A 15627-nucleotide genomic window follows, 5' to 3' on the forward strand; every position below is an offset into this window, starting at 1 on the left:
ATTAATCTAAAGTCTGAACTCAGAAAAGTGTCCTCTCTATAAAAAGTCTGTTCAGGCTGAGCTGATGTTCAGGTGTCGCTCATCTGTTCATGTTCAGATGCTTCATCTTTGCGTGTTTATTCAAGCTGAAGCTGTTTTATTAACATTCACACCAGAGAAAATCTAAACATTCAAAGTCAGTCTTTTACTGAACGTTGTGAATGTTGAAATAACAGTTTGACAGACGTGTTAACGTGCGCTCTGAATGTCAGAGGAAACAAAATATCTGTTTTAACAGAATCTCTCAGATATGAGTGTGTGTGCGTGCGTGCACGCTGCCTGTGCACGCTGCCTGTGCACGCTGCCTGTGCACGCTGCCTGTGCACGCTGCCTGTGCACGCTGCCTGTGCACGCTGCCTGTGCACGTGCACACATGTTGTTGCAGGCCTGTGGACAGCTGAGCAGACAGCACACGGCTGTGGAATGTCTCGGTGTCCTCGCCCGGGTGGATCTGAGCTTCAGTCTCTGGAGGAAGACGCTCTGGATCAGATTAACGTCTGAACACACTCAGACTCAAACACACAGACGTCTTCTGCCAGAGAAACACTTAAATTTCACTTTCCATTAAAAACTGATGTCACGCTGATTTCAGAGCTTCTTCTTTCTGCAGTGAAGCAGAAATGAGGGACGGACAGGTGCTCTGTCTCTGACTCAACATGGCGTCTGCAGAGCGCTGGTCAGTCCCTGAAGCCCGCGCTGCTTTAATCTGACTGATCCGATTGGTGGAACAGCAGCGAGCTCGCAGCCGTTCAGCAGGTCTGAGGTCTGCAGCTGGAGTCCACCTGAAGCCAGGTCGGCTGCTCTGAGACCGTCTGACTGCTGGAGGTGAGCTTTTTTACACCTCGTACAGAGCAGAGGTGAAGAGGATGAACTCTTCATCTCGTCATCCATCAGTCTCTGTTTCCAAATCAAAAAGCTGGAATCAGTGGAGAAGATTCTTTTGCACGAATAAAACGTTGATACGAGTCGTGATTGGCTGTGATGAACCTGTCTTTGAGCTAAATGCTAATATCAGGATGCTAACACGCTCACAGCGACGCCATGCAGATGTTTAACATCTGCACCATCTTTACGCTCACATTCATTATCAGCACTGTCGCGTAGAGCTAACGCTAAAGCTAAAGCTAATGGGAATGGGAACCCTAACCCCAAAGCTCAGGACAGTCCCATCAGGCCGGTGTTTGAGGAGACATCAGAGGATCGTCTATGAATCTTCAGGATTCATCCTCTGTGGACGTCTTATAAACTTCTGTCCAGTATTCCAGTCTGGACCACAGCGGTGGACTGTCCCTCCGTCTCTGTGATGATTAAAGGTCGTGTGTGTGAGCAGGAAGCAGCACAAACAATGATCTGTTAAATCCTCCTGAAATAAAAGATTTGTGTTCAGTCGGACAGACAGCAGGTCACGGCCGGAGCACACACTGGTGTCTCTCCACTGGCCTCTCTGGGATCGTGGACAGGAGCTCGGTGTGTGGCGGACAGGCTTCTGCTGGGCCTCGCTCTGATGTGCCAGCCGGTCCAGCCCTCCCCGTGGAGAGAGTGATGTGCACCTTGGATTTTCTCTCAGTCAAGATTATGTTAATCTGCTCTAATCTGCTGACAGACGCTCAGAGAGGCAGCTCGATGCAAGCCTCACCGCTGCCTGCAGAGCTGGATTCAGGCCTTCATGGGCCGCAGACCTGCTGTCGTCCAGCTTCGTCTGGTCGTTCCATCCTGGACCTCTGAAATCCTCCAGCTTTAACGTCCGTTTGATGCTAAACAATATGAGCTTTGAAATAAACATTTTCAGCCACAATACACTGAAAACCTGCTGCACGTGCAGAGCTGCAGCGTTTGCTTCATGACCCATTTCTTCAGTCTCACAGGGAATTTTAGATCAGCAGGAAACAAACAGCGTTATCGTCATCAGTAATTCATCTGAAGCTCCCAGCGTGAGGAGCTGCTTCATCAAAGCTGCTTCATCAAAGCCGCCGCACTGATCATCAATTAAAGCAGAACGGCGCCGGCATGGCGGCTGCGTCGAAAAGCAGGCCAGAGCGAGACGTTCAGGACACGAAGGACACTGCAGTCTGGTCCGAGAGGGTCTGGGGGGTCTTCACTGCGGCTGGACGAGACTCTTCATCTTTGATTCCTTCACTCTTCATCTTCAGTCGAGCCATCGTTTCAATTTGTTCAAGACTTCATGAACAACAGTCCCATCAGCCTCAGCTGCACAGGCGCTAACTAGCACGTTAGCTCACTGCCTGTGAAAACACTCCATCACAAGGAAAATTTAAAAATATCAAGTACATCTATTATCAGTAAAATGTACTTCAGTATCAAAAGTAAAAGTACCCATAATGCTTCAAAATGACCCTTTGAGTGTTTGTGATGCGTTCAGGTGTAGTCAGTCGTACTGTTGGAGCTGCTGGAGGTGATGCTGAGCTTAGAAACATGACGAGTTCTTTTCAGGTTTTTCAAGTTCTTCAAAGTAATTATGAACTAAAACTGCCTGATGAATGTAGTGGAGTACAAATACTGAGAACAAGTACCTCAAGTTTGTACTTCAGTTACAATACTTCACAATACCACTATACTAGTAAATGTACTCAGTTACATCCCATGGTGAACGAGGCAAACCTTATACCTGTTTAACATCAGCACCTGTGGCAGTTAGCATTAGCATTTAGCTAAAGAGCCTCAATGCATTCTTCCATTTGTGACAAATATTTAATTTGGGGAAAACAATCTTTTTGGTTGCTCCAGCTGATTCCTCCAGGACGTCCATCGGTCCAGTTTCTCGTCTGCAAACTGTGTTTGATGGATGAAGAGTTAGAAACAGTCACTCAGCTGAAGCATGGACACTTTATTAAATCTGGGTCAGTATAATGAGTGACAGGTCTGAGATGGTCGTTCGTGGATCAAACAGTAACGACGGATGGAAACACATCAACTCCACTAGAGTGATTTAATGAATGATATACAGTATAAATACAAAGTTTCCAGCTGTTAGAAAAGATGGAAAATAGTCTGAATCGTCACTTTGTCGATGCTAACAAAGATCACGCGTCCGTGTCACAGACAATCAACACGTTTCGTTCAATATCATCAACGTCTGATCGGATTATTGTGCTCAAATGTCTTAATTTGGTATTTTTGGTGCTCGTCCTTCCTGTTTTGCCACTAAAGCAGCTGCACTTCAGCCAAAGCAGGAAGTGTCTGTGGCTGCATTGCATTCTGGTCTATTGAGGCCACTTTAGGCACAGACATGGATGGTTCCTCCTCTTCCTCCTCCTCTTCCTCCTCCTCTTCCTCCAACCCTTCACTCCTTCAGTTGATGCAAACGCTTCGTTTGATGAACAGACTCGACTGAAAGTGACTTTGGTGAAATAAATCGTCGCTGCTGTCGATTACAATCGTGTTCAAACGAGACGTTTTCGTGGCTCTGGGTGAAGACGTGCTGATAATCTGCCAGCACTTTACCCTGAGCGACATCACGTCACATGATCACACGGTCACACGGTCACATGATCGCAGGGCTGGAGCAGCATGAAATCACACGATTCAGCCGCCAAACAGCGACGGCGGGGACGATGTGCTGGTGTTGAGTTCAAAGCTCCTTTCTCGTGCTGGATGGAGTCACAGTGGGGGTCGCGGTCGAGGGGCGCCGTGAACCCACGTGAGGAACGCTCAGAGAGGATGAGGAGGCTCAAGAACAACCACGAACAAGTGCACAATGACAGCTGGGAGCCAAATCTGCACCGAGTTTCACCGACAACGCGCTGATTTAAGGCTGGTGTGCGTTTGGGATGTTAAAGCTGCGACGTGTAGAGGGAGAGCGTTGACTCTGAGGGGACAAACGCAGGAAACCGACGCCAAGTTCAGACAGAGGACGCTGGACAACACAGTTAACAGCTGCAGGACGTGAAGACACAAACCAAACCTCGGCTCTCTCGGGGATTTGCAGTGATGAAGAGCTTCAGCCTCTACGCGCAGCAGCTTTAAGAGTCCAACGATCCTGAACGGCAGGCCGCTGGTCTGAGACCTGCAGCTCTGCAAAGGCACTGAGTCGACGTCCACGACAGGTCGAGGGTCGAGCTTTGACGGACAATTTTGAACGGCAGCAGTCCTGCTGTCTGATTGGACGATCGAAGGGTTCAGCACCATCACGTTCTGCTGGTTTCTGGTTCCACGTAGAACCTCACGTTCTGGACGTTGACGGGGGAAGATTTCAGATTTCAGGAGAAGAAGAAAAGCTCATACAGTTAATTAGAAAACCTGGAAAAGTTCGTTTTGATGGAAGTGATCAAACCGTTGAAGGACGAGTTCATGGATTTGGGGAAACGTGCTGATTGGCTCTCTTGTCTTGTTGCTTTCTTCTTTCTGAACGCTGGATCAGATGAAACTCGGCGTGTTGGTGAATCACTGAGCTTCAGAGATGCTGGTCGGCTCATTTTGGGACGTTTGGACAAAGCCAGGAGGACTGTCTGCCTCCTGTCTTTATGCTAAGCTAATGTTCAGAGAGCCAATGAACACACTTCCTGAAGAACTCCTCCTGTAACGTCACACTGCTGTGATGTCTGTGTGAAGAAGACGCGTTTGGACAGCGAGCGTCAGTCCTGAAGGACAGAGACATCAGGACAACCTGTGAGGACATTCTTGGACCGGACTCTGCAGGTTCAGCTGAGACCTTTGCTCAGATATTCAGGAAGATCGACGGATCATTCACAGCGTCTGCGGAGCTGACGAGTAACATCAGAACATCCAAACGTCTTCACCTGTCGCAGGTAACACAAAACACAGACTTTGAGTCAGAAATAAGGCCGCCATCTTTGAATCAGACTCCAGCAGGAGAACGTCGGGTTCCCTCGACTCTGAAGCAAAAACACTTGTTGGTGTTCTCCATCACATTCCAACAGCCAATCACAGCCTCTCCTGCCCTGGCCACGTTAATCTGATTTGAAGCTGGTTATTGTCAGTCGATGCTGGTCAGTGAGCACCTGCTACCTGTCTGCGCTGACAGCACCTGATTTCAACCTGAGCCTTATTTTCAGAGCGTTTGAGTCATTTCAAAGTTATTTTTGACACGAGCGACGGCCACAAGCACGAAAACAAGACCCAAGCTGATGCATCATGAGAGGAAAAACATCATCAGACAGACTGAAACCGTGTGGGTCTGTGAAGACAGCGACACATCATCATCATCATCATCATCATCATCATCATCATCACCATCATCATCATCATCATCATCATCATCATCATCATCATCATCATCACCATCATCATCATCATCATCACACCTCAAACTGTGTCCAGCATTTTGAACATTTCACATTTTCAGAGCGAACACGGGCTCCAGGCGGAGGAGGCGGAGCCCTCACTGCACCAAACCTCACTCACTTTTCCAGCGTTTTAGCAGGTGTGAGGACGTCGCTGAGGTCTGACGAATGATTTCACTCTGTCTCCATCATGTCCAACACTGTCCTCTGAGTTCAGGAGTCCGTCCTCTGCTGCAGTACAAAACATCCGGAGACTAACAGGAGAGCAAATGTCTTGTTATTTATATTATATAATAAATAATAAACAACTTTGTTCATATATTTTGTTTACGTAAAAAAGTTCTGCAAAAGGGCGACAGCTAACAAAACCCACTTGCTACAGAAGCAGCAGAGCTGTTAATATATAAGAAATAATATATATTGCCTAAGTTTGAGTATAGGGAGTCCTGGAGTACAATCCATGAGTGTGAGAGGCCGCCGGCCAGTCCGAGCGCTCGGCCTCGCAGCTCCGATGAAGCTCCTGGTCACGCTGCAAAAAACAACCTTCTGCAGCACAAGCAGGGCGTGTTTCACCTGAGGAGCTCGACTTCATGAGACATCACCGAACCGCACCTCCATCCAACCACGTCCTTCCTCCGGAGCTCCTCCTCCTCGAGTCTCTGCGTCCGGAGCGAGGCTTCAGATGGTCACGTGAAAGGAGTCCCAGCTGTCCTCTTTGCCGCTCCCACTCTTGGCCGCTGCCACGGCTGCCGTCCCGTCTCCGGCCTCGCCGTCCGGCTGCTCCCCGGTGGGCGTGGCGCCGGGCTCGGGGTAGTACTCGTCGTCCTCGTCGAAGTAGCCGTTCTCCATCATGCTGAGGCTGGAGGCGGCGCTCAGGTCCTGGCAGCTGCCCTTGTACTCCTGGATGGACTCGTGGAGCGACCACAGCTGGCAGAGCAGGGACATGTCCTGCTGACGCAAACCCACCTGGAGACGAAACAAACACCCTGATGAGCACATGATGCACCTCTGATGGACTCCTACAGCCATATAAAAGAGGACACAGCGTCTGACAGGAAGCAGAAACACCTGAGCTCGACATAAAACCACCTGATGCTTCAAAGATCTTTGCTGTTTAACGTGTGACTGCTCCTCCAACGCTGGACGGACTTTCTGTTTGATGCCGACATCAGTGACATCACATTAAAGCCAAAACAAGTCATCGATTCTTTGATTAAAAGACAAACTATCTGCAAAAAGTTGACACCTGGCTGAATGTTAGTTATTCAGACAGAAACGCTGGCTGGCTCCGGCCTCTAATGTGAGAATTTGCTGTGTTATTTTGCACATTTGTACACTGACCGTGTTGAAAAGTGAGGCTTGATGACCATTTTTACCCTTTTTCTGTCATTTTCTGAATGAGCGATCTGAAGAAGAATCATTCATCCAACACACAGAAAGACGAGGTCATGAAAACGATCCTGACACGTGTGGCGGGTTGAAAAGGCCAGCGATCAGCTGACGGCACATCCAAACCGCAGCGAGCAGACGAGCAGCTCAGAGCGAGGAGCTGCTGAAGACTCTCAGATGTGGGACATGACCACTTTCTGGACAACGTGGACTCAAAGTAAAACATTAACAGCATGAAAGCAGCGAGGCTGCAGCAGGAAGCGGCCGCAGGAGGAGAGCATGTGGAGCAGAAAGAGGATTTAATAAAGCCTGCGACGAAAACACAGCCAGGAGGTGAAGCTTCAGCTGGACTCTCGTCCCGACGAGTGGACGGGCGGAGACAGCTATTGTTCTGTGCTGACTCGAGCCACAGAGGAGTCTTCGTCCATCATGAATGTGCTTCTGTTCTGAAAATACCTGCTGCTGACAAAGGGCTGAAAAACAGCATCTCACTGCATGAAACAACATGTCTCACCTCCTACAGGACTTCACAGTCATGAAAAACTTTCATACCGGAGCTAAAAGGTATTAAATGGAGATTAAAATTCAGCACAAGCCTAATGGCTTAATTTGTGTCATGCAGTGCAAAGCTGTGCCTGATCCCGTTTTCTCTTGTGTAAGGTGTTTTCAGCGCCAGACTCCATTTTTAAAAATCGGGTTTTATCCTCTGTTCTTCTGAAGACTTTGAGCACCGGGTAGCACATAAAGAGACGCGCTTTGGGGTCCGTTCGTCACCTCAGCACATTAAACAAATCATTAAGCAAACAAAGCACAAACATGCTCGCTGGGCTGCGGCAGAGAGCTGAGCTCCCTGCCTGGAAGTTGACATTTTATACCTTTAATGTGGTGTTTGGTGGCCGGTATGTACGCCGAATCCACCGGGAGACTCTGATCATTAAGAAACAGCCTGAAATAATGTGCCATGATATCTGTATTTCACCGTAGAGCCAGTCACAATAAACTACCACGGTTTCTTAACGGAGTCTGGCTGCACTGGGACGCGGAGCGCGTCGGGCTGTCGGCGGTGAAAACAGTCACTTTGAGCTCGTCAAACTGACGAACACCGCCTGAAATCTCACCATCTCTTTCCGCAGAAGAGCCAGGGCGGCGTCCAGGTTGGCCGGCTTGTTCGCCAGCAGGTTGTCGGCGTTGTTCCTGCCTCGGCTCAGGTCGTCCTGGATCATGGTTTTCTTCACGTACATCCTCTCCATTTCTCTCCAGGAGCCGCCGCTCGAGTTCAGCAAGCCGCTCAGGCTCTTCGGCAGCGGGGGCAGACCCTCGATACAGGCCATTCCCCCCGCCGACCCGTTCGCTGACTTACCATTCATCGTCCTGAGAGCTTCGGGGTGAAGTAACGCTTTTATTTCCCCTGAACTGGACGCTGGACTCCTTCAATCCGCTCCTCTAGACACCGACGCTGAGCAGTGACTCCCGCACCAAACAAACAGCAACAGCCGTGGTTTTCTCTGCCCCGGGCGGCCAGCGACGCCAAGTCAGGCTACCCGGAACACAGCCATCGAGTTTCCGGTTGGCGATAAAATAAAAGCATCGCTTGTGAACACGGGATGTTTTTCAACTTCACTAACTCGCATTTTTTCCCCATTTCATAATACAAACCGGCATTTTTCATGTGGGATCAGGCTTACACAGACATACTGGTTGGTCAGTATACCATGATATTTAAAAGTACACTTTTTTTCATATTGTTTATTAAATTGGACAATATTAATTAACTAAATGATTGGTTAATACCGGCACATATATTACGAAGCAGCATTTTCCTAAAAATCCAATTGATAAAAATGTGTTGTTTTTTTGTTTTTACTTTTCAGTTTGTGGGTTCAACTCCAAAGTATGTTGATGAGTGTTGAGGTGCAACACCCAGAGGATTACTCAACACCTCTGAGTAAGAGGGCTCAGCTCAGGATGACTGAGGACTGCTCTGAAGGTCTGAGGATGTGGTTTTGATCCTGATCACTGAGTGAATTCTGAGGTCCGACACTGAAAGAAGAGTCTGACAAGCCTAAAAAGTGGAGTTTCATATCTTGGCTGAATGGCTCAAAGTGTAAAGAAAGTGTTTGGAACTTTTAAGTTGTGGTTTCGAATCTCAAGTACTTTGATGAGTTTTAAAGTGCAACACCCAGATGATGACTCAAAACCTTTAATCCATTCATTACCACACTTTGACTTAAGAGTATGTGGAGCTGAAAAATCCAAAGAATGGCAGTGGTTTTCCAGTTTAGATGAGGAAATACCCCCTCTCATACAGCCTCCAGTGCTTTGAAAAGGAGTACTTTTTACTTTATTTTGGATTTGCACTTCCGGTCTTGCCGTGACGAACAGGGCGCTTGACGACGCTGGACTGTGGCTGTGGAGTAGAATCCGCTTCCTGTCCTTTTAACGCAGAGGCTGCTGGGCGTCACCCTGCCAGCGCTCACAGGCAGGAAAACTGCTCTTTTCACCTCCATACAAAGTGACAATAATCCATTTTAAGATGTTTACACACGTGAATTTCCTTTTGGATAAAATAAATTCGGCTGTCACATTTGACAAACTGATTAGTTGATCCACATTCTCTCTGATTTAAGAAAGTTGACACACTGAAATGTGAAATAAAATCACTTCTTGACACTTCAAAGTAAATCTCTAATGAAAAACTGCTGTTAGAGAAGCTGCATCACGTCCTGTCTCTGCTGACATGGACAGAAACAGACAGACACGGACAGTCAGTGCTTCATGTCTGTCTGTTGGTTCAATGGAGGCTCGTGTTCGTTTGAGGGCCCACACTGAAGGGGTGTCCCCCCGCCGGGCGTCGAGGCTGCGGGGGCGCGACAGGAGTGTGTGCGGGACAATAGTTGGAGGACAGATGGTGGGCCTCACTTCCCGCCCCCCAGCCTGCAGCCCCGTCACAACAATGACACAACAATAACCTTGAAAGCAACACATAGAAGCATCACACACACTCCTCTGGAGGGGCATGTGCTGTGCCACACACACACACACACACACACACACACACACACACACACACACACACACACACACTCTGCATTGACACTCGTTGAAAAGTATTATTATTTGTTTGTTTTGCTGACGTCGTTGCTTCTTCATACACAGTGGGTCAAAGTGCGGCCTGCAGGCCAACAGGGGCCCTCAGACACGTGCTGTGTGGCCTCCAGTCCTCAGTTTCTGTGGTTCATTTGAGTGTTTTAACTTTCTCTGTGTGTAAAACTCGACTCGAGCTGCCGTACAGAGTCTAATGATCGATAGCTGGGCGGTTTTACGGCTGAAGTTAGCTCGGAGGCTAGTTAGCCTGTTAGCTCGCTGGCTACCTGAAGAGGCCGGTGTGTTAGCGTCAGTGTTTCCGTCACACTCACTAGTCTTTTTACTCCATTTCACAGGTTGTTTAACCTTCTTCTTCAAAGATTTATAAAATGAAACTCAGTTTACTGCTAAGCAGGTGCGTCCTCGACAAAGTGACCTGCTGGCATCTCACAGGTAAACTGACTGTTTTAATCCTCTGAGTCGACTCAGTCTCATGTTTGATATCGGCCTGTGAAGCGTCGCACCTCCTCTGTTAATCCTAATCCTGCTCTTAAAGCAATTAGCCATCAGCTGACGGTCCACAGCTGCACACTTTACAGACTGATGGAGTAAAAATCTGATTTGTGTGAGGGTTTTATGAGCAGAGGGACCCCCCCCATAAGCTTCCACCAGCACCATCATCATCACCGCCTCCTGAGATCTGAGGATTAGGCGTTTGATGGCACCCCCTGGGGATCCATGTACCGGAGCAGGCTCGTATTAATCTGCCTGCTGAAAAGCACAGCGAGTTAGCATCATAGCGCAGGCTGGCTAATAATGGAGTAAAGAGATCCGCTTACATCTCTGCAGGAAGGCGACTTTTCGCTGAAAGCCAGTAAATCAGAGTAAGAACAGACTCACATCCCATCATACAAACAGAAAACACACAGAAAGCCAGCGCTCGTCTTTTATTAGGAAACCAGTTTGTTTTTAGAAAAGCTGCCAAACAATAGTGCTGAAAGGAGGTCAGCAGGTCAGGGAAGAGGAGGCGCTAAGAACAGCTGCTGCCACTGACACGAGTGTTCCCTCTGGAGAGGAAGAGGAAGAGGAAGAGGAAGAGGAAGACAGCTTCCTCCCTGAGTCAAACAGGATCAGGATCTGAATGAATTCTGGTCATCTCAGCGTCACTGTGTTATCATTTACAGAAAGTCTGTCTGCAGTGACGACAGGGTACAGACCCATCCATGGTGCGTTCAGGAACAACGGTGACTGCAATGAAGTGGAGCTGCTTCACACTCTGTCGTTGACTCTGTGTCCAAACGCATCGAGGCTGTTTGCATCCCGTCCTGCCTCCAGCAGCTCTGACTGTTCAAGGACTGAAGAAGTTTTACTTTGCTTCTTTCATCAAAAAACGACCTCTCAGATTCATCTTGTGACCCTTTGGAGGGGCTGGACCCTTGCTTTGGGAACCAGAGGCAGATCTAAAGTATTTAAATCGATGCTGCTTTCAAGTGCACCTTGTAAGTCAGACGTACGACTTGTCCGTTAAAGGCTTGATGTTGGACAGACGTCACACTCAGCGGCTCAAACACCAGAGAAAACAGCTTCCTCTGCAGCATCGAGTGCTTCGTCACCGCCTCTGGACGGACTCCAGTCTGTCCTGCAGGGACAGGAGGGCGTAGTCCTGATCAGCAGCTGGCCTCCTCCTCCTCCTCCTCCTCTTTCTGCTCACCCAGCCGCTCAGTTAAGCTTCCTGTGGACCTTTTTCTGGCTGACCTTTCATCATTTGACAAATAGATTTTAAACGTCTGCTTTTATCAGCTGCAGTTTATTAATTAACTGATCTTTTCATTGTGAATATTTAATCATTAGGCGTGTGCAGGAATGATGAAGATCCTGTTAAATAAGACAGAAACATCTTTTATTTGGCAACAGAACCACAACTTATTGAACAATTTCCTTTAAAACACACAACATATAGACAGTTCTCATGTTGTAAAATGTGACATTAAAAAGCCGACAAGAGCTTTTAAAGCTGTTCTGCTGCAGGTCAGACTGATGAAGAGCAGCCTGACGCAGAGTCAGAAACCTGATTCCAGATCAGCAGAGGTCAGGATGCATCAGACTGCAGGTGGAAGACATACTGAGCCAACCCAGAGAGGCTTCTCACACACACACACACACACACACACACACACACACACACACACACACACACACACACACACACACACACACACACACACACACACACAGCAGCTTCTGGATCCTATATTAAAAATGACTGCATATATATCATCATCATGAATTCAAGCATCATCATCATCTTCGTCATCGTCTGTAATACCTGCTCTCTTAGTGTAATAAGGCACAAACTGTCATTATTCCAGTGAGACAGACACAGAGAGGACAGTCCACAGGAGGAGCTGAAGAGGACGTCCTCCAGCCCGCTGCTCGTCCTTCAGGAGAGGCACGAGTCAAGATGCTCGTTGATCTTTGACTCCTGCACCTTTACCTGGCACACAGGACAGCTGACCATCAGCACAGAGGAGGAGGAGGAGGAGGAGGAGGAGGAAGAGGAGGAGGGGGGCACACCGGGCAGCCCTGCAGAGGAATGGAGGGAGGAGGAAGAGGAGGGCGAGGAGGAGGTGGCAGCTCTTTGCTGCATTGCAGGTGATGATGTCGTTCCCGACTCCCTCGACGCTGAGCTGCCGCCTAACGTCTTCTGGAAGAAGGTGAAGATGGCAGCCGAGCTGCTGCGCTCGTCCCACGGCCTCTTCCTCGACGCCTGCCCCCCCCCGGCTGCTCCTGACACCTGATTGAAGATCTTGGACTGTTTTGGTTGAGCAGAGCTGCAGGAGGAAGACGCTGAGCGGCTGGACTTCGTCGGACTCGGCCGAGACGAAGGGGAGGAAGCTGATTGGTCATCCTGTTGTTTAAGGAGGAAGGAGGAAGCAGGGGAAGCTCTCATCGTCCCGTTCGGTGATGTCAGAGAGTCTCCTTCAGTTTCTGAGTTTGAGGACTTCCTGGGGCTCCTGCTGAACAGGTCTTCAATGGACCTCTGTCGGACTTGGGATGTGGGGATTCTCACTGGCGAGCCGTTGACGCTGACGAAGACTCTGGTGTTGCTGACAGACCTCTTGACAGGCGGCTTCTGGCCCGTGGAGGTCCCTGGTCTCCTGGGGGGAAAGGTGCTGGAGGGTCCTTTGTTCTCCAGACCGGATCGAACAGGAGAGGTGAGGCTGCTGGCTGGAGAAGGAGGAGCGAGCAGAGAGGAGAGGAGGCTGGACGAGGGCGTGTCAGACGGGGAGGAAGACGTGGAGGACTGAGACGTCCCTCCCAGCAGGAAGCCTCTGCCGCTGAACGGGATGACGTTTCTTATGTCCTGCGATCCAGAACCTGAGAGGGACAAACAGATTCAGAGTCAGGCATCAGAGTTTCATCTGACGCGTACACGAGTACAGAGCCGTGAAAGGATTCCTGACGTCATGTGCTGAAAGAGCTGCTGCCTCATCTCAAACCTGAAAAAATGATCGTCAACATTTTGGGAAACGCAGCAGAGAACGAGCTCCTCACCTGCAGCTGCACCTGAAGGCCTTCCACCTCCTGGAGTCTTCTTCTCTGAGCTCCTCTCGTCCTTCTTACCATCCTTCTTGCCTTTTTTGCCGTATCCTTCGGGCTCCTTGACTTTGGTGTAGGTCCCTCCACACGTCCTCTTGTGGTCCTCCCACCAGGGGTCCAGAGCTGACGGAGCCCGGTTCATGGCCCTCTTCACAAAGCCGAAGTAGGGCTTGCGGTTCTGGCAGGGACCGTTGCATTTCCACCAGTGCTGCCGGTACACGTCGACCTCGTCGTGGAAACTGTGGTAGACCTGAGCAGAGGTTGATTTCATCACTGCAGTGTCTGTAAAGAGCGATGATGAGACCGTATCAGCCTCAAATGTGAACCTGAAGATGCACCTACAGAAATCTTTGTCCCGCTGGCCTTGTTGATCCGGTTCATGTGTTTGCAGAACTCAGGGCCGTGCCCGTCCCGGTCTCTGTTGTTCTGGGTCACAAACAGCAGCGCGTGAATCATTTCATGGAGGAGAGTCTGTGGAAACAAAGATAATGATTAATCTAAGAAAAGGAAGGACGTCTCCAGCTCCACTCTCACTCCCTGACACACACTCAGCTCATCCCAAGGCAGAATATCTCTTCACATGCATGAAAAAACTTATTATGTGGATTTTACAAAACTTAATCCAATACTTTCTTTACCTGTTTATGTATTCTGAATGTTTTGTTTTTAACTTCTAGACTCACTGTTAGTACACTGGTTGTACACGTTACCCCTCATAATAATGTTATACCACAGTGAAGACAACATGAACGCAGACGTGGACGTGGTGTGTTTTCAGTGTTACTCTGATTCTTTTCTCTTGGACAGATTTTGGTGTAAGCGATCCTCTTCACTGCAAACTGAAGCCTTTGAAATATTCTCAGCGTCTGACAGACGCTGTTGGGTGGGTGCAGATCCTCCTCACCTCCACCAGGTCTTTCCTCGGTCTGAGCTTCAGCAGAGGCTCGCTCAGTCTGATTGAACACAGCCCTCCTCGGCCCTCGTAGGAACACACACCAGCACACCTGCAAGAGAAGCACAGGAGACATGAGGGAAAGGGCACAAAGGGCGGTTTGACACACAGCCCCTTCTCCGCCAAACCCCATTCAAAACTCGGCCCATTTTACTTTCTGCACCCATCGGCAACAATGACAACACGACTAAATCTGACACAGTCGGTGACTTACAGAGTCATTCTGGGGCTCCACTTCACCTCGACGCCGCTGAGTTTCCCCCAGAAGAACATGTCATTGAACTCCAGGAACATGGCTCTGACATCGGGATTGGGGTCCAGCATCTCCCAGGACTCGTCCACGATGGACAGCGGCCTCTCGGGCTGGACAGTCGGCTTCCAGTAGGGAACGACATCCCTGCCGCCTCCAGCTACTTCCACTTTCCGTTTCTTACTGCTTTGACCGAGTCCATTATCCTCAAAGCCGTTCGATGAAAATAACGAGGTCTCGTATTCACTGTTAAACTGCTCCTGCAGCTTTATGGCGAGCAGCAAATCATCATCCATAACAGCAGCACCAGGGAATCAGGGGAGGTCAGCGGGGAGCTAACGCTAGCTAACGCTACGCCTTCTGTTAGCTAACTAAGTACAACTAGCGTTAGCTAACGTGACTTGTACACGGCTATCAAACCATAAGTGACAGATTCATGGGAGCCAGAGGACAGTCTGTCAGCTATATTCCCCGCAGATATACTCGGATCTGTGTCATTATTTCAGCAAAAACGTCCACATCTTCACGATGGACGAAAGCGTTAGCTGTTGTCAGTCGAAAGCTAGCGCCAACACCTCGGTGTCAAGTACATTACAATACAACTGAAGAATATCCGTTAATCATTTCAAAATAAAACATCCGAATACCGAGCAGTGGCCATCTTTCTTTTAAGTGAAGAAGTGTGTGGATAATATAGCATTTTTTCGTTTTTAAGAAACGTTTTTAAATGGACAATGCATAAGTATTTGTCGCTGTATAGCATATATGTATAAATGCTGTTAAATAAACAAATATTTTGCTCTCGTTATGACACTTCTTTCCGCTCTAGACTTTCGTAACTCTCGCGAACTTGACAAAAGTATCGTTTGAAATCAGAGAAATGAATTCTGGGATTTGTTGTCTTCTTCAATTCAAGCCGTTGGCCAATCTAAAATGCACTCTGGGATGTTATGTTGTCTTTTCGTGATTAAATGAATGAAATCTAGTAATGCGTCTAATATAGTTTAAATTTTAAATGATAATCTTTTCACAATAATCTATTCCATAAACGT

General features: G+C 48.6%; 3 protein-coding genes across 3 annotated transcripts in view; 1 reads left to right on the top strand and 2 right to left on the bottom strand.

The window, feature by feature from the left end:
* Window positions 1-15627, top strand: part of c19h1orf198 (chromosome 19 C1orf198 homolog) — a 207467-nt gene that overhangs the window by 36246 nt on the left and 155594 nt on the right. The window lies entirely within an intron of this gene.
* On the bottom strand, window positions 5965-8189 carry fam89a (family with sequence similarity 89 member A). Its single transcript, XM_070987367.1, has 2 exons — window positions 7808-8189; window positions 5965-6266 (listed from the first exon to the last, which is right to left on the bottom strand). The coding sequence occupies exons 1-2, from the start codon at window positions 8054-8056 to the stop codon at window positions 5979-5981; spliced, it is 537 nt and encodes a 178-aa protein (XP_070843468.1). The 5' UTR covers window positions 8057-8189; the 3' UTR covers window positions 5965-5978.
* On the bottom strand, window positions 11655-15170 carry sprtn (SprT-like N-terminal domain). The gene is made up of 5 exons (XM_070987397.1): window positions 14540-15170; window positions 14278-14377; window positions 13716-13844; window positions 13329-13623; window positions 11655-13151 (listed from the first exon to the last, which is right to left on the bottom strand). The coding sequence occupies exons 1-5, from the start codon at window positions 14869-14871 to the stop codon at window positions 12214-12216; spliced, it is 1794 nt and encodes a 597-aa protein (XP_070843498.1). The 5' UTR covers window positions 14872-15170; the 3' UTR covers window positions 11655-12213.

This window comes from Chaetodon trifascialis, chromosome 19 (genome assembly GCF_039877785.1).
Source record: "Chaetodon trifascialis isolate fChaTrf1 chromosome 19, fChaTrf1.hap1, whole genome shotgun sequence".
Taxonomy (NCBI): Eukaryota; Metazoa; Chordata; class Actinopteri; order Chaetodontiformes; family Chaetodontidae; genus Chaetodon; species Chaetodon trifascialis.